Source organism: Esox lucius, chromosome 5 (assembly GCF_011004845.1).
Source record: "Esox lucius isolate fEsoLuc1 chromosome 5, fEsoLuc1.pri, whole genome shotgun sequence".
Classification (NCBI taxonomy): domain Eukaryota; kingdom Metazoa; phylum Chordata; class Actinopteri; order Esociformes; family Esocidae; genus Esox; species Esox lucius.
Genome location: NC_047573.1, coordinates 25,338,945 through 25,362,930, shown reverse-complemented (window position 1 = coordinate 25,362,930; position 23,986 = coordinate 25,338,945). Strand labels below are relative to the sequence as shown.

Here is a 23,986-nt window from a genome sequence, read left to right as displayed (position 1 = left end):
TTTGAAGAACATATAAAATATGTCTCAAAGGTTGCTTATTTTCATCTTCGAAATATCGCAAAAATTAGAAACTTTCTATCAAAAACTGATGCAGAAAAATTAATCCATGCTTTCGTTACTTCTAGATTAGATTACTGCAATTCTCTTCTCTCTGGTTATCCAGACAAATTAATAAATAAACTTCAATTAGTGCTGCACACAGCTGCTAGAATCCTAACTAGAACAAAAAAATTTGAACACATTACTCCTGTCCTGGCATCCTTACATTGGCTGCCTGTTAGGGTTAGGGCTGATTTTAAGGTTTTACTCTTAATCTATAAATCAATACATGGACTTGCTCCTACTTACCTTGCTGAAATGATCCAGCCATACATATCTAAACGTAACCTTAGATCGCAAGATGCAGGCCTTTTAATTGTACCTAGAATTTCTAAACAATCAGCTGAAGGCAGGGCCTTTTCTCATAGAGCTCCACTACTGTGGAATGATCTGCCAATTAAGGTTAGAAATGCAAACTTAGTGCAAACTTTCAAGTGTCTACTAAAAACGTATCTCTACAGCACGGTTTATAATTAGGTGTAGCCTGGCCCGGGGGCGTGAAGGTGACCAGTAGGCTTGATACTGTCCACCCTTGCTGTCTTGCCAGGTGGGCTCTCGTCGCCACTGGGATGCCCTCCCTCCAATGCCTTTCGGGGGAAGAGTCACTGGCTTGTTGTTGACTCTGTTGCGCACTTGTGCAATTGGGCTGTACGCTGCTAGCAATACTCGGCCCTCATTCAGGGGGGTTGCGGTTGGTGGGTGTCCCTTTGGTTGATGCCTGGCAATGTGGTTGGATTGATTTCCTGCCTGTTGGGCCCTGTCCGGGGCCTCCCCCGGGTAGGGCCACAGTGTCGCCGGACCCCCCCCGTCTCAGTTTCCAAGGTGTTACGCTGCTATATTATTGTGCTGGGGGACATGAGGGATGTACTACTAACTTTTCTCAGTTTCCTCCAGTTTTAAATTTTAGAAGGAGATGAGGTCCTGGTCCACACCTGCGGATTACCTGGTTTGGGGGGCCCGTTGCTGTCCCTGTCCTTGTCCACCTGGTCATACTTCTGACCTAGTCTAAAATCAAATAGACTCTGGATTTAGCCCAGAGAAATGTATTTATTATTCCAATTGGACTCTAAATATCTCACCCGGCACAGCCAGAAGAGGACTGGTCACCCCTCTGAGCCTGGGTCCTCTCTAGGTTTCTTCCTAAAATTCGACCTCCTTAGGGAGTTTTTCCTAGCCACTGAAATTCAACACTACTGTTGTTTGCTCCTTGGGGTTTAAGGCCGGGTGTCTCTGTAAAGCACTTTGTGACAACTGCTGTTTGAAAAAGCGCTTTATAAATACATTTTGATTGATTTGATTGAATTATTAGAAAATGGAAGAAGTTCAAGATGACGGTCAATCTCCCTCGGTCTGGGGCTCCATGCAAGATCTCACCTCGTGGGGCATCAATGATCATGAGGAAGGTGAGGGATCAGCCCAGAACTACATGGCAGGACCTGGTCAATGACCTGAAGAGAGCTGAGATCACAGTCTCAAAGAAAACCATTAGTAACACACTACGCCATCCTGGATAAAAATCTTGCAGCGCACGTAATGTTCCCCTGCTCAAGCCAGCGCATGTCCAGGCCCGTCTGAAGTTTGCCAATGACCATCTGGATGATGCAGAGGGGGAATGGGAGATGGTAATGTGGTCTGATGAGACAAAAATAGAGCTTTTTGATCTAAACTCCACTCGCCAAGTTTGGAGGAAGAAGAAGGATGAGTACAACCCCAAGAACACCATCCCAACCGTGAAGCATGGAGGTGGAAACATCATTCTTTGGGGATGCTTTTCTGCAAAGGGGACAGGATGACTGCACCGTATTGAGGGGAGAATGGATGGGGCCATGTATCGTGAGATCTTGGCTAACAACCTCCTTCCCTCAGTAAGAGCATTGAAGAGGGTCGTGGCTGGGTCTTCCATCATGACAACGACCCGAAACACACAGCCAGGGCAACTAAGGAGTGGCTCCTTATGAAGCATCTCAAGGTCCTGGAGTGGTCTAGCCAGTCTCCAGACCTGAACCCAATAGAAAATCTTTGGAAGGAGCTGAAAGTCCGTATTGCCCAGCGACAGCCCTGAAACCTGAAGGATCTGGAGGTCTGTGTGGAGGAGTTGGCCAAAATCCCTGCTTCAGTGTGTGCAAACCTGGTCCAGAACTACAGGAAACATATGTAATTGCAAACCAAGGTTTCTGTACCAAATATTAAGTTCTGCTTTTCTGATGTATCAAATACTTATGTCATGCAATAAAATGCAAATTAATTACTTAAAAATCATACAATGTGATTTTCTGGATTCCAACACTCACAGTTGAAGAGTACCGATTATAAAATTTACAGACTACATGTTTTGTAAGTGGGAAAACCTGCAAAATCGTCAGTGAATCAAATACTTGTTCTCCTCACTGTATGTACCTAGTCTCCAGAGAGCGATGCAGTGGGGTTTTGTAGGCGAGTCCCAATAAATTTGTTTAACAAATATCACATTTGTTGCTAAGTTATTATAACTCTGAAATGTAAAAACATATATATGTCCCAACATATATTGTTGTAGTATAATTGCATTATTTAAAAATGCATTTCATAGCAATGTGCGATTTTTGGTGAATTTTGCAGGACTGCTCAATCCTGCTTTTGGAAAGTTATGATCCTGTAGGTTCTCTCTAATCCTAATTGAGAGCACTTGATTCTAATAATAATTAGCTGAATGAAAAGCTAAGATAGGTTAATCACAAATGAGGTTGAAGAGAAATCCGTAACTACAGCATACTTCAATATCCTCTCTCAACAATATAACATTGATTTTGCTTCTAATAAATATGTGGATAAAACCAAAGGGGATGAAATGTCTTATAGAACTTTGACAAACTGTAAGGCTGTCCTGTTGTTTGGCCCTCTGATAGAAACAACATTGAAATGAACAATGAAGCCCTCTAGCATCTGTAAGGTTTAAGCAGAAAAAATATATTAATGACTCTAGCCTTAGCCACAAACTAAATGACAACCAACTAACTCGGCATTCTACTTAATGTTGTACAGTATTCGGTTTGGAATTCCCAATTTAATAAACGATCCTCAGAGGTGTAAAAAGCACAAAGTGAATGTACGTAGCTGTGAGGGACATCCCAGGAACATCCCAGGTGAGGGATGTTCCTAATTAAGACCTAGTATGTATAGGTAAAAGGGAGTTAGTGGACATAGGTCTCAATTTGGAACATCCCTATGGTGAAAAAAGTAGAATAATTTCACTTTGTACTTTTTGCATCTCTGCCTATCCTGCCCAAGTTAGAACTATAACTGAGGGAATAAAGGCTTTTTGATACACTTCCTAGTGGGACTGTACACAGGTACCTTTCTATCTAGTCTGCTACTTAGATGGATTTATAGCTTACTGTTGATGGAAAACATGTTGAACAGACAATTCTGATGCACCACTGTCTGAAAGGTTATCAGTTGATGTCACTGACATGTTAGTGTAGTGGTGTGCTCTAAATGAAAAGGGTCAAATACTGTGTTCCATCTTCAGAATTACGCTTCAAGTAGTTATTCTTCTTTAACAAGACTTTTGGGGTGATTGTCATGCTGAAGGACAGCTGATGTTTTTGCTAACCGATCAAAGGTGACTATGACAGTGGCTATCTACCAGTCCTTTAAGACGATTTCTTTGAAGAATTTTTCCCTAGCCAGAAGCTGAGCAAGCATTTCACTAGATTTCCTTCTGTCCCGCAATTAATGTTCAGACACTGCTATCTGGGTCTTTCACTGCGTTTTCTGTTTCCAGCTAATTTCTAGGCATCTCAGAAGATATTATTGACTTTTAGACAAAACAAGAAATTATTTTAACTTTTTATGATATTTGTACCTGTATTTATTCTACTGAAATAGTGTTTTTACGAGCAAATAAATGATGAATCGCGTTAAACGATTGTTTCAGGTGGCTAAAGACCTATGCACAGTACTTCATCATAGACACTGTGGTTTTTATGTGGCCTATCCTTTATAATGGGGAGAGACACTGGAAACGGACACAGAGCTTGTGGGCCATGGAGAGCATTTACTAACAAAAATTGGGAAAAATATTAAACCAAAACTGAAACACAACAAAACCATGGTGCGAGCACCAGCATCACGCACTTCCTTTGTCTTTCACTCCCTGCTGCCTGGTGCTGCTTTTCTAGGGGCCCTGTAGGGCTGTGTTCCAGGGCCGTATTTAGCAGCCCCAGGCTCAATGGTTCTCCCTGGGTCATTGGCCAGACGCTGCTATAGGAACCATATGAAAGTTGCTTAGGCTTGCCATCATGTAATTCATATGTTTAATTTTTTGGCTTGCCTACATTTGTGGATTTCAAGGACTTAGTAGTATTTTTTTTTAACTTGCCTCTATAGCATTTACTAGTACAAACTAGTACAGGACTTGGTTAACTGGTCCGAAACCTAAATTTAGGTGTGCGACTATGTGAGAAATCAGCTTGTGAAGACAGCCAGGAGACAAGAAATTATTTAGGGAACCTGGGCCAGCTCCATCTCGCCTCACATTGGTAGTCCAACCCAAGCTGACTATTGTTTACTGTTCAAAAGGGTGACCAAAATACATATTTACAAAAAAGACTTAAACAGAACTAAGGCCAGCAGCAGAGTCGCTGTGGTCACGTCTCCAGACGCTTACTCCAATTCCTATCACCTCCTTCATCAAGGCATGAGAAAATGCCCCTGGCTTCCGGCATGTGGCAGTTTATGTCTTTGTCAATCTAATATGACCTAAACCTCAAGGAACTGTAATGCTTACAGATGCAAACTGTTCACAGCAATGCTCTCATGGGGTCAAACTTGTGTGTGTTAGAGTTAAGAAGCAAACCCTTCGTGTCTCTGTTGGAACATCTATTCTTTTCACGTGTCACACACACAAACGCGCATACACACACACACACACACTTACACACAAACACACACCCACACTTACACACAGGTCCTCCCCCTTCCTCCCACTAGGAACCCCATGGTCCTATATGCCTGTCTCCTAATTGGTGCTTTCTTCTCAGGGAGAGAAGGATGTGTGTGTGGGTAGATAGAGTGTGTGTGTGTGTGTGTGTGGGTAGAAAGTGTGTGTGTGGGTGTGTGTGTGTGTGGGTAGATTGTGTGTGTGTGTGTGTGTGGGTCGATAGTGTGTGTGTGTGTGTGTGTGGGTAGATAGTGTGGGTGTGTGTGTGTGTGTGTGCGTGTGTCTTCATCCCGCCCAGGGCAAACAAGGCATCTGGATTCAGCCCCTGTCCCATCATCGGCTGGGAGGAGGCAGGGTGTGTGTGGGGAGTGGGGGGACATAAAGGGGGAGTGGGAGCCGCCTTCTCAGTGGGGCCGCTGACACCAATAAATCCCTGCCACTTCTCCTCCGGTGTGTCGCGGTTATGTCAGGAATGTCCCATTGTGTGGCGGCCCGCTCAGTTTTTTGGTCAACCGTCATCAGGCGTTCTCCAGCCCCCACCCCCTGTGTTCACCCCCCCCTCCACACACACACACACACACACACACCCAGCAGCGTGTCCTCTGCGTCCTCATGCTCTGAATAGACCACCTCGGTTGAATGCGACAGACAGGCAGGCGTCAGAACGTCAGGTTCACAGGTCCAAGTCATGCGGGGGCACAATAGAGCTAGTTATTTTCACCTGTTTGGTCCCCGCTCCCTCTTTTGTCCAGGGCAGAAAACAAAACAATGGGCCGAGTGTTTCTACCCCCGCGTTCCCCTCCCAGAGCCTTTCAGAGAGGAGGAGGGGGATGAGGATGGCCTTTCGTACTCTGTTGAGCCACGTACGTGGGTATAAACACACAGACCCGCGCGCACGTGCACACAATTTGCATGTATTGGAATAAGCACCATCTATGTGCAGACCCAGCAAGCTCACGTAGGCCCGTACACACGTTTCGGACACATGCGCCCCTTTTACTGGAACGTTATTTACGATTTGATAGTCATTATTGAGTCATGATTCGCAAGCGCGCGCCCGGTTGTAAAACTCCACAAGCGAAAGGTTTGATTTGTTGTCAGGGGGGTTGTACACATGTTTCAGAGCGAGGCGCCATCATGGCCTAAAAACTATTAGGCTCTGTAAATACACAGTGTGGCGAAGGTAAACATTCTCGGCATGCCAACCCGGCGCACAGAGGGGTACTGGGAGACAGGCTCTGGACCGGGGGGGGGGGGCGGTGGAAGGGAGGCTTCACTTCACTGCAATCAGGAGCTGAGAGATGGATATGGAAAATGTACAATCCAACGCGGTAACTCTCAAGTGTGTGTGTGTGTGTATCTATCTGTCCCCCCGCCCAGCAAAATCATATTACGGACTTGAGTAGTCCGGTAAACAACTTAGACGGTGCTTCCCGAGCTGTTTGTTGTTATAATTATGGTAGGCGATTAAATCGAGTTCTGTGAAGAACGGCGGGGGGGGGGGGGGGGGGGGGGGGGGGGGTTGGGTGGGGGGGGGGTGGGGGGGGGTAGGCGGGGCGGACTGCTGTCAAGCACTTGTTACTTAGTGTTGAGATCATGAGGTTATCTAACGTCAGATCACTGTGTGTGCGTGTTTAAATGCATGCGTGCGTCCCAGTTCGAAGGGTCCCACGTTGCCTGTTACTTCAGACTTCAAAAAATCCAAACACCATTTATAGACAGCGTCAATTTGTGTGTGATATGATGGAGGACTGAATGACTCTTTTTTTGAGTGCGTGAGGCAATGTGGGGATGTCAATAGAGGTGAAGTGCGCATTTATAGATGTTAGACCTCCAACACTGTCACAAACACCTGGCTGTCACAGTGACTATAAGTCAAACCAGACAGCCACTGGATTCACTACATGCTCGATGCTCCATTGCCTTGTGTACCATTTTTTTAACTCGGACTGAACAAAAACATGCTAAAAGCTAAATTTGGACATTTTAAACTTTCTTGGAGGGCAGAGAAATAACAGCCGTTGAAGCCAATCCCGGATATGGAAAACTAAGGGAGTAACCATGGAAACAGAGCGTGGTGTGTGCCCTATTCCCAGGCGGAACGCCGCTTCGCACAGCTCCAGACACGGTGGGCTATTTTTAGCCCTTTTCCTTTCGGCGTACGCTATCTATTACATCTAACAAGTGTTTAAATAGAGAAGTCACTGACTGGGGAAATCTGACGCCAGCTTGGATCCGATTAAAATTTATATAAGATCACAATGTGAAAAGGCTGCTCACGTGTGCTGCTTTTTTTAATGGAGCCTCCTTGGCTAGCCCCCCAATGGATCGGCGATGTAAGAGAAGTTTGCACTTTGACCTTTGGGGTCGTGGAGAGCGCACCCAAATGACAGCCTGTTCTCTTATGGTGTTCTCCTTTTGACCCATCCAGCTCCATTCAAAAGTAGTACACTACATAGAATAGTATGCCATTAGCTACATACATTAAAGGCCTTGTTGCATTTTCGCAGTCTTCAACAACAGCTGGCTATTTGCCAATGGTTAGTACAATGCCTGTCAAATTGGTGCATATGAGACACATATTATTCCAACGTTTGCTGCATGCATGGCACTGCAGGTTAGCTGAAGTGGTGGGGTGACATGTAGCGAGATCCACAATCACAAATTCCTCCCCAAGTCACATAATGTGGAAATTATTGAAACAACACAATGTGAAACTGAAAAAATACACACACACACAGAAATACGCATTCGCGCACAAATCACACAGGCAATGTGTAACTCAATGTCACCATTTGACGGTTGGGGGCTGAGAGACAGTGACCTCATTTTGAACATCATCCAGAGACCACCCAGAAGTCAGCAACAGACCTGTACAGCCTGAACACACACAAAGAAATCTCATACGACATGTACACACAATGTAATACAACACATAAATGAACATACAGTGTCATACAGCACATGCACACACATTCATACCTCACACACACAATGTCATACAACACGTACACAATTTCAAACAACATGCAGACCCCTCCACGCCTCCCATATTTTGTTCTGTCATAGACTTATGATTCATAAACATTTGCCACTACTCTACACTCAATACCCCAAAATGAGAAAAACTTTTTTTTATTTAATTTGTGCCTATTTATTGAAAAAGTGTTTTAAACATATATGTACATAAGTATGCAGATCCTTTATTCAGTACTTTCTACAATCGCCTTTGGCAGAAATCATAGCTTTGAGTCTTCTTGGATATACCTCTAGAAGCTTGGCATGCCTAGATTTGGGCAGTTTCTCTCATTCTTTCTTGTAGATTCTCCAAGGACCTCACTGTATTTTCCTCTGTTCATACTCACAGTCCTGGCCACAGAGAAGCAGCCCCATAGCATGATGCTCCCACCACCATGCTTCATCATATTAGCCAGGTGATGAGCAATAACTTGTTTTTGCCAGATGTACAGTAGCACTTCTGGCAGGTTCCCCCATCGCTGCAGAGAATGTCTGAAGCACTGTTACAGTAGGCATTGGGTTCTTGGTCACCTCCCTGACCAAGGCCCTTCTTGCCAGGTCACTTAGTTTGGCCAGACAGACAGCTTTAGGAAGAGTCTTGGTGGTTCCAAATGTCATTGTTATACTCCATTTTACAATGACAGAGTGCACTGTGCTCCTGTGAACTTTAAATTATATAGCAATTCTTCTTTATTTCTACTGAGATTTATTTGGACTTCATGGCTTGAGTTTAGCTCTGACATGTATTGTAAAGAGACATAAAGAAAGGGTGTGCATTTCTAAGTGATGTCCAATAAATGTAACTTGCCATAGGTGGACTCCAATCAAGTTCTAGGGACATCAAGAATGATCAAAGGACACATGATCCATCTGAGGTCAATTTGGATCATCACGGCAAATGGTCGGAATACTTATGTACATGAGCATTTCTTTTTCAATACGTTGGCACAATAAATCTTTCTTTGACATTATAAGATATTGTGTGTAGATTGATGAAGAAAAAAGTCCACAAAACAACAAAACTAAAAAGATTGTGGAGATATTTAAGGGGTCTGAAAACTTTCTTAAAGCACTGTATACACATGCAGACATAGTGAAGAATCTTCATGTACTATGCCTTTTAGTCCAGCACTAGATATGGTTTATACACACACAGACACACTCAAAACTACAGCACACACATATTACACAATTAAGGCATTGCAGCCTAGTGGTCAAGAGTGTTGCGCCAGTAAACGAAAGGTTTCCCTGTCCCCATATGATTCAGTGCTTGGGCAAGTTAACCCTAATTGCTCTCAAGTGAATGCTATAAATTACTTCTGTTATCAGCATACTTACCTGTAAAAAATAAATAAATGACAGCCCGGTAGTTGAACTCTGTGAAATTCAGTTGAAACCCTCGGAAGAGGCAGTGTGTTTGGTGTGTGTGTGTATTTCCCTGTGTGGGTGCGTAAATACATGGGTGTGACTGTGCGTCTAAACCAGTATCTCTATCACTCAAGACTTCCGCTACAACTCATCATGATAATTGAGGTAATCACATGAGGAGCCTCATTTAGCTTTCCTCGTGGTCGCTGGGTAAATTAGTTCTGATCTTAGATCCATTCAGCCTTTAAGATCATAATAAATAAGATTGTGTAGACAGGAGGGACTTTTTGGACTGTTTCGCTACTGTTGGACTACACAGCATAGTGGAGGTTCGGAACAAACAGTTTTATATTTCACAGAAACTAAACATTTGCTGAGTCTGGGTAAACACCAACTTAACAAGCAGTATCCAATATGATGAAGAACCTGATCAACTGTCACTTGGCGTGGTAAAAGACTGATAATCACTAAGGAACTTGTTTCATTCATGACCTTTGGTGGGGACCAGTGATGCGAAACATAGCCTTGGAGGCCCCCCCACCCCTCCTCCACTAAAATCTTACTTGCTACCTGATTTCCCAACTAAAAGATAGAGGTAGATAATATTAACATTTAATACAATTCTCCCCTAAATTATGTAGGTTTCATCTACCATGATGAACAGAAGCTAGTTATTAGGCTACAACAAAATGTACCAGCAGTTACAAAACTTTGCTGCTAGCTTTTGGATCATAACAGTATTCCACCCCTTCACATGAATCTGCAATGCTGCTCCCGTCATTGTAACATCAGATCTATCCATCTTACCTAAAGACATTTCTAAAGGGCACATATTATATAACATTTTTATTATGTATAGCTTTTCTTTTGTCTGATTAGCAGACCTATCTTTGTTCCATGTTTATTACTTAAGCTAGCTATCTTCCACAGTTCAAAACCTTTGCAAACAAGATCTGACGTTACACCCAGGGTTGCCATTTTTCACTGACAATAACCTACCCAATCAACCTCCGGACTCCACATAAAAACCACACAAATGTTATTTCTACTATACAACCCTATCTGGAAACCTCTGCATCTGGCAACACTGGTTACACCCCCAAGTTCACATATTGGTTGATCTGTTATGGAATAACAAAACAAACATAGATGTTTATCACTTCAATGTCAACTAAATACTATCTAGCAAAAAAATCATAATATCATTTTATTCTGCTAGCAATATTTTTTCAACCATAAGATAAACTTCTTGTGGGCCCCTCTGATTGGCTGCCATGGGTTCCGTGCACCCATCACACACATTTAAGCTCCGCCTCTGGTGGGGCTTAAAACATCCTAAACGTATTAGGCAGAAATGTCCTAAACGTATCAAAATGGCATATATGTAAATAAACACGGATATGCTCTCTCAACAGGTGTAGTGAAATGGCACAACAATTAAAAATGCAGAACTACAGTAAATGACTTAAACAAGCCATTCAGCACATGCAAGTAACATGCTCCATTTACATTGCCACTAGTACTGAAGATAAGCCTTCTTGGAATGTTGTTCAGGACCTTTCTCACTTGTAGGACCTGCCCCTTACATGTCAATCAAATGACTTGACATTCTGGTTCCGCCCCTAAGCCATTAGGAAATTTCAATTGATCTAAGATGTGTAAGTCTAGTTACTATGCAGTGTTATGTCCAATTATACACGTCATGAGTAACCTAATAGCTCATTTCGACATGTGGGTGTTGAGACCTAGACTAGGCCTATATAGAACCACTCTATCCACAGCTGGGTGTGTTGTGAACTCATGTGGCTGAGTGCATTACCTGTCTGGGTGATGTAGTTTAGGCTAGACCCAATGTAAGGTGCCCATTGTGGTCTGAATGAAGCTAAGGGTTCCAGACCCCTGCTTTGTTCTTGGTTGGCTACCACGTTTTTCCCTTCACATACCCACATCATACCTTCCATGGTCACAACCTGACAGGGAAACTGATTGTGCTGTATGTATCCAAATGTATCCAAATTGTTTACACATAATAATCCGTGCCTAATCGGAGTTCATAAAATTGACCATAAACTACTTTTTAAAGCTCGGAATTAATTAATTTATCTTTAGGGGCTTATATTTTAAAACACACATTTGTAAAGGGTTACCACTAGCATCAACAGCGAAGAAACTATAGTCAAGGCGCAAAAGAATCTCCACCAGAATGTCAGACAGGGCAGTTCTAATAGGTGCTCACCTAGCTCGCTGGAGCCATAACGTCGTATTACCTTTCACACGCTTCTAAAATACACTCTCTGGGCAGAGCCTGAAAGGGTTACTGTTTACCAAAGTGCTTCATTCTGCGCAGTCGAGAGGGGGCGGCTGAGTGGCGCCGCCGAGTCAGAGACGCAGTTTCTAAAACCCCGAGACATCATCAAGAAAGAAGCTGACAGTAAAGCAAAGCAGCCCCCTCCTCCGCTGGCATATTGCCGCTCTTCTATCCTTGCAAAATCCCTTCAGTATATCTGTCACAATAACTGTGCGGCAAGTGTCAAATACAACTCAGCCCGCAAAGACATAAATCACTTTAACGCGCCCAAGATGTTGTGTTCGCGGAAATTATACAGCTCCAGTTTTACTTCATTAGGTAGGCCTAATGTTATAAACATCGAGTAAAGGCAACTGTTTAAGTCGTTGATTGTATTTAAAGAATAATATAAACACCATAAAATACCTAGTTGGAGTAAATGAGTTGTTGCTTTGATTTCATTGAGTTACTCCATGCGTGTCGAGAGCGCTTTAATTGACCATATCTCTTTAAGTTGCAGACAGCTCAGCCGCTCTCCAATTAATAGTCTGGTAACGTCAAAAACAGTTGACCATTGTTTTATGGTCTTTGTTTTTTTTCGAATACTGTCATAGGGCTTGAATAGGCGCCTGTCTGCTCTACCTCAACACAACCCCCTCACTAAAACTCTGCGGCAGAGCTTCCAGGGAATGGCGTAGACCCAGACGCTCCTGGCTTGCGTATACACCGCCATTTCATCATCAGACACTGTTTGAAATGTCTGAATCATATTTTACCGTTATGTTAACACATTGGATCTGAGAAATCAGCGTCTGCATAAGTGTGGATGGACATACGGCTTATTTTCTCCGCTGCCTCAAACAAGGATTGACAGTTCTGTATAAGCTTTTTAGATACTTGTTGCGCGTTACACAACATTAATCACCCGTTTCTAAAATCACATTGACAGCGTGGAGCGTCAATAACGTTCCCCCTCCCGATTCATTTCGGCTCGGACATACTGTGCATTTAGCAACTCCACTCCACTCCACCATACACGCCCCCTTGGACAGTAAAACACATTTTATAAGCAAATTGCTTGACACTAATACATGTTGAAAAGATAGACTTTATTGCTAAAACGTGTAACCATAACATTTACACTGATATGTTTACTTTTTATTCATTTTTTTAGAAATATTCAAGTAGACATCTCCCATAATTTCTGGTATACTCTGCTATTATCTTTCCTTATGATCTATACTCACAATCATTAAAATAATAAATAAAACGTACAGATTTGTTTATTTCTACAATACTATGTATTCCAAAAGCTGAGTTCACGCCTTCATATATATATATATATATATATATATATATATATATATATACATACATATATATATCCTATATATACATACATATACATATATATATATATTTATCCTCAACTTTAAATTTATTATTATTGATATTAATATCATACAAAAACTCTAGGCAGCATTGCAGTGAAATAACAGTCAGCATCAATGTTCAGTTGAAAAAAGTTAACTTCTTGGAGAAGTTGTATGCATTCCATCTTTAATTTTTCATAAAAAATAAAAGCTCTTCTTTCTGAAGTGCTTGTGTTCCCCCCAAAACACGTTTCAGGGATGAAATAAAATATGGTCCTGTTCATTTTTAAAAAAAATAGCTGCATTTTTCTTAAATATGTACAATGTTGGCATTTCCATTAAAATGCTATATAAAAAAATAGATTCGCTATGGTGCCCACCTCTGTCCAGAGTTTACAGTGCAATAGAAACCGCTTATTTCCAGCCCCCTTTCCGACCCTACTCCTTCCATTGAAACTCAGCAAGAGCACTTGCACTCCGAGATGATTGGGTATTGCACCGGTATCCACGTACAGTATTTCTGTCTTAAAAACCCTTGACAATACCACCGGAGGAAAGTCTTGGTGATTGACTTGACAGGTTTGCAAACCATCCCCTCCGGGAAGGAACAAGAGCGCTCATTTAAGCAGTTGCCCTCCTTGATGTAGCGTGGCCAGAACCTCACGCCCAAATCCTTCCAGGTATACACCACTGGACAGTGCGTATACGTCCAAAGCCATTGCAGAAATTTCCTCCGGGCCTTCTTGCCCAGTTTTACCCGCTTTCCGTAGGGGGTCTCTGCGAGATCCAGCTTTTTAATCTCGTTAGGCATGGGCCCTTGCATTTTCATCTGGGTGTCTTGCACGGAGAGGTTCACCATCATAGGCGAGCTGATGGACATGAAGTTATGATCAAAGTTGCTGCCGAGTTTTTTCCGCAGAGTCCTCTCAGGCATGTCCTGTTCCCGGGGATCGTATTCCGGGTCGGGGTCCTCCTTCAGGTCTGGCACGGGAAGGTGCTCGCTAGGCGATGGGCGCAAGCGTAGATAATGTTGAGAAACTCCAAGGTGAATGGACACCACAAAATACACGAGTAGCGTCTGTGAGAAGCCCATATTTATCTTGTTTACGAAAAGGCTCTTCTGGTGTATTAAAATGTTTTTATTTTCACCGCTACTGTGCACTTTCAAATGAGTTGCCTGGGGGCTTCATAAATAGTCGAAGTAGAGGCACGAGCAAGACTATACTTTTAATAGACCACGTCGGGTTTGAATGACATGGAGTTTCTTTATAGGGATGCTTAGCAATATGCCTCTTAGATTTGCCTGCTGATGCAATCTTGTAAAACGCAAAGGGTGCCTCTTCTTTGTAAAAAAGGGGAGGGGGGAAAGTTTAGCCTTTATCAAAAACAGCACAAAACACAATGGTAAAACTCTTTTCACCCAGTCTCCCGTTTCAATCTTTTCCTCAAATTCACTTTGGGTTTCTTGTGGTTGTCATGGTTACGGTAGGGACACTCAAAGCCACGACAAATTGTCTAGACTGGATGACAGTGGGTGAAGCGAGGGCTGCATGGAATGAAGTGTTTCTAAAGATCCGCGTTCTCCTCAGAGACAAAATAGATCCCGAACGCCCCGAGAGAGAAGGGCGCACAAAAGAGTACTTCACCAAGTTTTAAATGTCACGGTCCCGGCAATGAGGGCTGTCTTGGCCAATGTTATTTTTACGCACGACTTCTATAAACGTGGCTTTTTCAACGTGGCCTAAAGCGCTCGAGTTTGAGAAAGTCCAAATGCAAGCGCAGAATCCCATGGAGTGAGAGGTCGTGCGACTTTCTATTCAGTTCCAGCGAAAGTCCAGCGTTCTGTTAGAAGCTCACTGAAATTGTCCACACATTCAGATGTACTCTCTTTGGCAAAATGCACCTCTTCAGATTCCCACACCTACGAAAGCAGAACCATTTCTCGGTCCTGATGAAAATGTCTATCCGAAACAAAATACAGCCTTTCCCGTAGTAATCTAAAATATAGTCCTCCAGGACGCACGTTGGATTTGTGCACAAAAAGTTACCTAACAACGAAGAAACGTCGCAACTCGATAAAAACTGAAACGATTAAAATGCATATGCAGACGCAAAAGCTAAAAAGCCAATTTAAGTTCAGTCCCTTTTCAACTTCATGACACTGATGCTTGCTCTATGGATTTTATAAAGATCCACTGCCGTTGCATGGTCGAATCAGTCCGAGTTCTGCAGTCTTTTGCCCGGTCAGTGTTTGCGTTAATTCCTGGGGGAGAATCTTTACTCCTTTGATAGCTGATAGGCTACAGTAGCTTCTACTTTCTCGCTCCTACTTTAGGAGGTCTGAGACTTGGCGCTGAGCGTCTCTTTGCTTAGGCACACTGTGTGTGAGTGTGTCTGTTGCGAGCTGTGCTCAATCCCAAGTTAAATATCCCCCTCCGACCGTACAAAGTGTCAGCGGGTCCTGCCCACCACTGCCACTTTTACTATGATTGACAGCACCCCTCGCCCCCCCCCTCACAGAACGTGGAAAATATCGGCCACAATCACACTATCCACAGGGTCCTAAAGAAACCTATTTATCACTGACAGACGCATTAAATCTCAAACTGTGATGTAGCCACGTTTTGCTTTCTCACCAAAATAAGATAGTAGCCTAGTATACAGCACTAGAGCAATGCTCTCCTTGCAATCTGCAAGCCTCTCCAAAGCTACTCACTGTTTCAGCTATGACTTTCAGAAACGCTCGAGAGTTAAAAAGTTCATTAGCTGTCAATGTTTAATTGAAGCAACATGCAATTAAGGTTTTCCCAATTTATAACATTCCCTTGAGAATGGTGGGAAACGTTTAGAATCGTGTCCGACGGGGTTCTAACGGAAAACGAGCATCAAGTTCTGCCTTTGTTCACAAGGACCTCTGTCCGCACACAGGAATTCGCTGTTTGAACTTTAGGGTCAGAAAATAAGCGCGCAATTAAAGCTATAAATGGTCGTGGATAGCCTTACTAAACGTTACCTTTCCCATGCTGACTAACCGCAGTGATTAGAGGATCATGTTTGCCCCAAAGGTTTCAGTTGAATAATGTGGAGCTGTCAAATAAATGCAACAGTTATGGAGAAAATGATTTCACACATAGCCCCTAGCAGGCGTCATTATATTTAGGCTTTATTAAACAACATTTTGCATTGTCATTACATTAATCTACAATATAGTCACTTGTATGGTGCATTATTAGACATTTTGCTTGGTCACATATTTTGGAATATAGTTAATCCTCAAAAAACATTATTTCAGTCGAGGCTTTTTGACCAATTTCCTGGTCATTTCCAGGAACTATTATAATTTCCATAATTTATCTATAACAATGCTTTCTACACAGTGAATAGACGGATGTGGGGTTGTGGTAATGTCGTGATCTAACTGTGGTCACTAGGGGGCGTTGATCCAGCGTGCAGGAATCCCAGGACAGTCACAATTCCTTATCAATGGGGAGAGTGTGCATTCACAGTTATGTCATTACATTGTGATAACGTCTAAATTGACTTATTTCCGATCTCTGCATTACTTTATCTATCTAAAGAAAACACAATGGCGCATTTGAATTATTGAATATGATCATACATGTAAAAATATTTTGATCACTCATTGCTTCTGTGTAACTGCAAGACAGATACAAATCAAGGGGAAGCATAAAGGTTCTACAATTAATTGGTATTAAAGAAAAACGATGTTGGAAATTACATTAGCAGTGGTTTGAAGCGGACATGGGAGTAGATGTCAAGGTGTCTAATGATTGGAAACCATTTGGCAGCAGAGGACCTGGGCAGGGCTGGTTCCTGTAGAGGCTTGCTGGTGTCCAGCAGGGAATCCTGGGGAGCAGAGGACAGGACAGGGGTGCCCGGTGATCTGCGCTTCCCACTATGCCCATCCCCTTTATGCCGGCCCAGCGCCAAGCCCCCCCCCCCCCCCCCCCCCCCGGCTAATTACCTTGGATAAAAAGAGGACTGGAGGAGACTGTGTGCGTTGGGGGCGGGTGACAGCAAGCAACAGGGGGACCAGGCAGTAGCGGTTCGCTGTGGAATGGCTAATTAAATAATGTGATAAACGGGCCAGGCTCGCTTTAACGAAGCCCGCAGAGCCTGACAAGGAGGACGAGGCTATGTGTTGCGAGAGAGGGTTCTGCGCGCACAGGGTCGGGGGCGGTGGGCGAGGGGGGGGGTGTGTGTGTGTGTGTGTGTGTGTGGGGGGGGGGGGGTTGGTGCCGAAAATTGGCCTTGTATAACAAGGGGACTTAGCTCTTTGGTTTTCGCAGCGATTTTTCACGCTTCCTTAGTCCACAATGGGACGCACGGCGAGGGTGCATCGGGGGGGGGTGTCCCGAGCACGGATAGAGAAACCACCCCCCCCCGCCCCAAGATCCATACAAACGGGCTGCTTCCCAAGGAAGGCCCACTGGGAACTTAACCAGGGCGGGCTGCACCGGGGCCAGGCCCAGCCAGACTGGCTGACTAGGGTCCTTGGGTCCTCAGGGGACGGCACGAATTGGGGGGGGGGGGGGGCAGGAGAAAGGGGGGAAGAAAGAGCAGAAGAGAAAAGGGACACAGAGAAGTGGCGGCATCAATACATTCTAAAGACAAAGTGAATCACCAGGGGAAACTGTGTTGACAAAGTTGTTGTTTTTCCAGAGTTACCAATCTTTTCTGCCCCCCCCCCCCTCCCCCCACCCAAGGGGCTATTGTAGATTATACAGTGAATTTAGGAATTTGGCTGGCCTGTTGCTGTTTGGAAATACCCCCCCCGCACCCCGACGTCCATCGTCCAACATCCCCCTTCAAGGAGCCACAATAAGTCCTGGGTGCCTCTTGAAAAAATGTATTACAACATTGCTGTGATTTTTAACGATGTCTCCAGTTTAAGCTTGTTTCTGAGCTAATTAACATTAGAATCCTCTGCGTTGCACAGGAAAAATTGGCGAAGGCGGAGCTGTTGGTTCCGCCGAATGCAAGAAGACTGTTGAATTATTGTCATGGATTCGATGCACACTGCACAGTTTAGAAGGTGGACACCATGCCACTTTTCTTACCTCGTTCCCAACCACATCAAAAGGGTTTGAAACACACGCATACATTTCCTTGACTGTCCTCTGTCAATATTACACCCCTCTACAGCCGCCCCCACCTCACAAATCCCAGCCCTCACTCTCACTCCTTCAGCCCCACTGCCCTAACTTGAAGCAGATGGGTCGGGAAACATTACAAAAATCTGTGTTCCGTTAACGGGATACTTTTGAAGCTTTCTCTTTTTATTCTTCGTGAAGTTCCTTTTTTTTGTTGCAAAACTAGCTAGTAAACAGCATCAAAGTGACATTTCTCTCCCTGACAACAACAAGAAAGAAATCATAAATTGTTGCTACACTCTTTGTGAAATTGGTTCCCCTTGCTATTATTAAGAAGGCCCACTCTTACACACCATGGGTTCAAATGCATTAAAAACCAAAAAAGAAGAAACACAGCATTTTATCACCAGCTATGATTAATCGTGATCGTATCATGAACAGCTCAATGCATTTGTGATGTGACTGCTGGAGTTGACTTTGAACTATTTGCTATTTTTTGTGATTTTCGGGGGTAATCTTTGCACTCATGCAAGTGAAAGTGGAAACATCCTGGCTAATACTCACACATGCTTGTGTTTATACATTGTATTCATACACACACACACACACACTCCTCTTTAGGAGCATCGGGTCACAAACGTACATGTATAGAAGAACGAATACACACAACCGCACGCACGCACGCACACACACACGCACACACACACGCACACACACGCACACACACACGCACACACACACGCACACACACACATTAAATGGAGAAAGGGTTAGATTGTGAGAGGTTGTCCCCACTGGCCACGAGGACCCCGGGCATCCTTTGACAATATGTCCCTGAGGACGAAGAAGGAGAAGCGAGGTCTCAGCGGAGGGTCCCTCCATGTCGATCGGCCCGTCCTCGCCGTGACTGACACACAGAAAATTTTCAATTGGAAAGGAAGGGCGGTGCAAAGAAAGGAGGGGTTCAAAAGGGCTCCCTGTACTCTGAGCTGTTAATCAGCATGGGGGGGGGGCGGGATCCCTGAATCCCCACCATTCATCCTTAATCATCACCGGCAACTTTTAATTAGGGAGGTAAAGTGACCTCATAGCATTCCAGCATGATTAGTCGTATTCACAGAATCTCAACAGTCCCAATAGCCTTGGCCCTTCCCCTTTTGCTTTAAGAATAAGCGTTTGGTGCGTGCCCCGGCCTGCTTTGGGAACGAGAGAATCCCCCCCTTCATCGTCTTTAATTCTTCCCCTCTTTTTTTCCACCCCTCCGAGAAGGGAGTGATGAGGGTGGAATTAAATTGATCACTGCCTTCCGGAAAACAACGGGAAAAAAACGCGGCATTCCGAATGCCAGGAGGGCGTTCCTCCAGGTCTTCCCTACAGCGCGGTGACATCATTGGCAGCCTGCCCAATTCCCACCGCTCACAATAGGGTCGCTGTTACTTTCTCTGTGGTGGCACCGCAGCCAAGAGAGAGAGAGTGAGAGAGAGTGAGAGAGAGGGTGACAGAGGGAAAGAAAAACGTGTCCAGCAGTGTTGAGACCTGCCGCCTCGCTCGCTCTTCACCGCAATCTAACCGCGCTCAGTGTCGCTGTTCCTCACTCTGCCGTCTGTGCAAGGTGCCATGAAGCCTTCGAGGGGCCGCCACAGAGCTGTCACAGGTCTCACCTCACAGGTGTCATAAGAAACCTTAGCAAGTGATGTCAAATTCCACAGATAATCTTACTAGCAAACTGAAGCAAAACGAACAGAAGTTGTCCACCTAAATTTGAATAATTTCACAGATACCCTCAAGTGACTATTTCAGGGACAAGGTGAATGACAGCATTGGCACCGTACTAAAAGCACAGCCCTTGTAGTTACTCACCCTTTCTTCCTAACTGAACCACTAATCCATTGTGTTGCACCCACCACAAAATCACTCGCCCACAACCACACACTGACGGATGACCACAACAGATGTTCCTTCCGTTCTCGCTCCCCGTAGCATGTCTCCCATTGGGTTTCCACGTCCGACTGCGTACTTCCATAGACAGTCGGCATATTTGACCCGTCCTGGGGTGTCTTTGAGACGAAATGGCGCAACTCAAACTAACCCGAACGACCCCAAGATGGTGTGGTGCATGTCGACAGCCAAAGCTTGTACCCCCCCCCCCCCTCGCGCCCTTTGCCTCCTAGTGAGTTTTGGAGAACGCTGGGGGGGGGGGGGGGGGGGGGGGGCAGGGGGGGGCACGAGGGTGACGAACCCAGAGACGCCAGGAGGGATGGGAAGGCTTTGGGAAATGTCTCGCTGGGGTGAGAGCGCAACCTGCCCCTCCTACCCCGCCCCGACACTCGGGCAGTCTGTCTACTAGGGAAAGGGAGCAGGTGGGATGTGTGTGTTCGGTGTGTACAGTGTGTGTTTGGTGTGTGTACAGTGTGTGTTTGGTGTGTACAGTGTGTGTATGGTGTGTGTGAAGAGTGCTGATTGTTTGTCCAGAGGATGTACAAACTGTTGACTCGCACTGGTTTGCTAATCGAAAGCCACAAGCCCTTGGAGCCATGAGTCAATATGAGCGTCTGCCTCCCTCCTTCACACTGGGGAAAGACAGAGGGACAGAGTGGGAGGACCAACGGCGGTAGGAAGACAACGAAATATGGAGAGACCCAGGATACGTTCCCTTTACTTCAGTCAGCAGACACTCTTATCTAAAGCGACTTAGAGCAGTGTATGCATACAGTTTAATGGTATTTTACACTGACCCCCCCCCCCCCCCCCACCCCCCCATGGGAATCAAACCCACAACCCTCGCATTATAAACGCCACGCTGCCCTGACTGGGCTCCACGGGTATACAGTGGGTGTAATGACTTTTTTGATATAATTAGAGAACCGTATGGGAAAATAGAAGGAGTTGGAGTGAAGGGAAAGGGGAGAACAGAGGTCTGGGAGAAATACATGGTGAGAGATTGAGTGGTATCAACAGGGAGAAAGACATACAGACAGGCAGGGAGACTGACAGACAGAGAGGGGAGGAAAACAGAGCAGGTAGCCTTTCAGCTTTTCACTGAGCTCTAACACAAGGATTGAGCCGGTGTCCAGGCTCAGACTGGCAAACTAACAGTGGACGGACATCCAGACAGAAGGACAGGCAGACCGACAGATAGACAGAATTGCAGACTGGCAGAATTGCAGACTGGCAGGCCGGCAGACAGACAGCTATGACTTAACAATCCCAAACCAGAGACTACGAAGCGGACCGACACATCAATAACCTTCAGAAGGTGCGGGGGCCTGTCCTGATCCAGTAACACTATGGGTTTGGGTTTCAGATCCTGGTTGCATCAGCAAAAATAACTTGACTGAACCACTGGCGTGGCTTCTGGGATGTTGCTGTGGTGACTAGATTTAACCTTGATTTTGACAGTGATTCGTTTGGGAAACCCAGCAGAACAATTTTCATTCACGTAACTGTCTGTGGTGTGTTCAACCTTGAGCAACCCCCCCCCCCCCCCAAAATGCTATCTAAAAATCCTCAAAACTAACAGTACCTTTTACGTCTCTTCCGGTCCCACACATGTTTATTGGTGGATGGCGGAACAGCGGGAAAATCAGAGGGGGACATTCTGAACGTTGCTTTTATACGTGGCTCTCCCATGTATTCGATTTAAGTAGAGCCATCAAAGCGACTAGCGAAACGACCACCCTGCATACGTTCCCAAACGCTTCAAGCACCCCGCACAGTGCTGAACAAGTGACAGAGCATAGAGTCTGGGAGCAGTGTCGGGACAACCTTTCCCAGGCAGTTTGGTTCCAGTGTGTGTGTGTGTGTGTGTGTGTGTGTGTGTGTGTGCGCTGTAATTACACCCAGGTCACAGGCGAAGAGCCCAGTTTAAGTATCGTCACTCTGTCTCTGGCATGTGGTGACCTTCCCTCTACTCTAGCTTCTCTGTCTCCCTGTCTCTCAGCCCGAGACGCCGCGCCTGGCCTGGCCCGCTCACACACAGGTGCTAACAGGACAGCTGGCTTCTCTCTCCCGGTCTGTCTGTCTGTCTTTGTGTGTGTTAAACGGTGAACTACAGACCATGTGTGTTTGGCTGTTTCTTCATCAACGAGTTGATACAGTACGCAAGCCGGTCTAGTCAATTTGCAAACAACAAGTACTTGATTGGCAATTCTAAACCCCTATGTGTAGAAATGAGCGCATCTTATGCCAGGGTTTCCAAAACTCGGTCCTGTGGCCCTCCGAGGGGTGCACCTTTTGCTTTTTTGTCCCTGATAAATCAACCAACTCATCAGATAACATGAAAATGTACTAAGCAAACTTGAAAAACCTCCATTACTTGGAGGGCCTCAGGATCAGGTTTGGGAAACCCTGACTTCTGGTGACCATACACTGTCATTTACTGTAGCCTGGTATAAATCATTGAGTGATACAGTTACTGTGTGTGTTATGCATATATACATGATGCTGTCCTCTTCTCCTGGTTCCAGAGGCTGTTTACTCTGCCTGTCTCCCTGCCTGCCTGTCTGTCCATATGTCAGTCTGCCTTCCTTTCTGCATGTCTTCCTTTCTGTCAGTCTGCCCATCATTCTCTCGCTTTGTCTAGCCGCCTGTCTCTGTCTGGCGTCTGTTTCTCTGTATGTCTGTCTGTTACAGTTAGGTTGGGAAATATTTGGACACTGACACAATTTTCATAATTTCGCCACCACAATGGATTTGAAATGAAACAACCGAGATGCAATTAAAGTGCAGACTTTCAGCTTTAATTCAAGGGGTTGAACAAAAATATGGTATGAAACGTTTAGGAATTGCAACCATTTTCATACACAGTCCCCTTATTTCAGGGGTTCAAATGTAATTGGATAAATTAACGCAATCATAAATAAATGTTTTATCTTTAATACTTAGTCAAGAATCCTTTGCAGGCAATGACTGCTTGAAATCTATAATGCATGGACATCACCAAACGCTGGATTTCCTCCTTTGTGAGGCTTTGCCAGGCCTTTACTACAGCTGTCTTCAGTTGTTTGTTCGTAGGTCTTTCTGCCTTAAATTTTGTCTTCAGCAAGCGAAATGCACACTCGATTGGGCCATTGCAGAATATTCCACTTATTTGACATAAAACACTCCTAGGTTGCTTTCGCTGTATGCTTTGGCTAATTGTCCATCTGTAAAGTGAAGCGCATTCCTATCAACTTTGCTGAATTTGACTGAATCTGAATAGACAGTATATCCCTACACACTTCAGAATTCGTCTGGCTGCTTCTGCTTCTGGCTGCTTCTGCTTCTGTCAACACTAGTGACCCAGTGCCACTGGAAGCCATGCATGCCCATACCATCACACTGCCTCCACCGTGTTTTAGAGATGATGTGGTATGCTTTTGGAGCCGTTCCAAGCCTTCTCCATACTTTCTTCTTCCCATCGATTGATCTTAGTTTCATCTGTCCAAAGAATGCTGCTCCAGAACTGGGCTGGCTTTTTAAGATGTTTTTTGGAAAAGTCTAATTTGGCCTTTCTATTCTTGAGTCTTACGAATGGTTTGCACCTTGTGGTGACCCCTCTGTATTTGCTCTCTGAAGTCTTCTGTTTATGGTAGACTTGGATAATTATATGCCTACCTCCTGGAGAGTGTTCTTTTCTTGGCTGGATGTTATGAAGGGGTTTTTCTTTACCATGAAAAGGCTCCTACGATCATCCACCACTGTTGTCTTTCGTGGACGTCTAGGCCTTTCTGTGTTGCAGAGTGTGTTTTTTTTTTCTCAGAATCAACGGAACCAAACTGTTGATTTCGCCACTCCTAATGTTCCTGCTATCTCTCTGAGGATTTTT

General features: G+C 44.7%; 1 protein-coding gene across 1 annotated transcript; it reads right to left on the bottom strand.

Annotated features, from left to right (window-relative positions):
• Window positions 1-13,124: 13,124 nt before the first annotated feature.
• Window positions 13,125-15,470, bottom strand: nog2 (noggin 2). Its single transcript, XM_010906183.2, has one exon. The coding sequence runs from the start codon at window positions 14,157-14,159 to the stop codon at window positions 13,524-13,526; it is 636 nt and encodes a 211-aa protein (XP_010904485.1). The 5' UTR covers window positions 14,160-15,470; the 3' UTR covers window positions 13,125-13,523.
• Window positions 15,471-23,986: the final 8,516 nt, after the last annotated feature.

Coding starts and splice junctions, on each gene's coding strand:
- nog2 (XM_010906183.2), bottom strand. CDS start 14,159: ATGGGCTTCTCACAGACGCTACTCGTGTATTTTGTGGTGTCCATTCAC.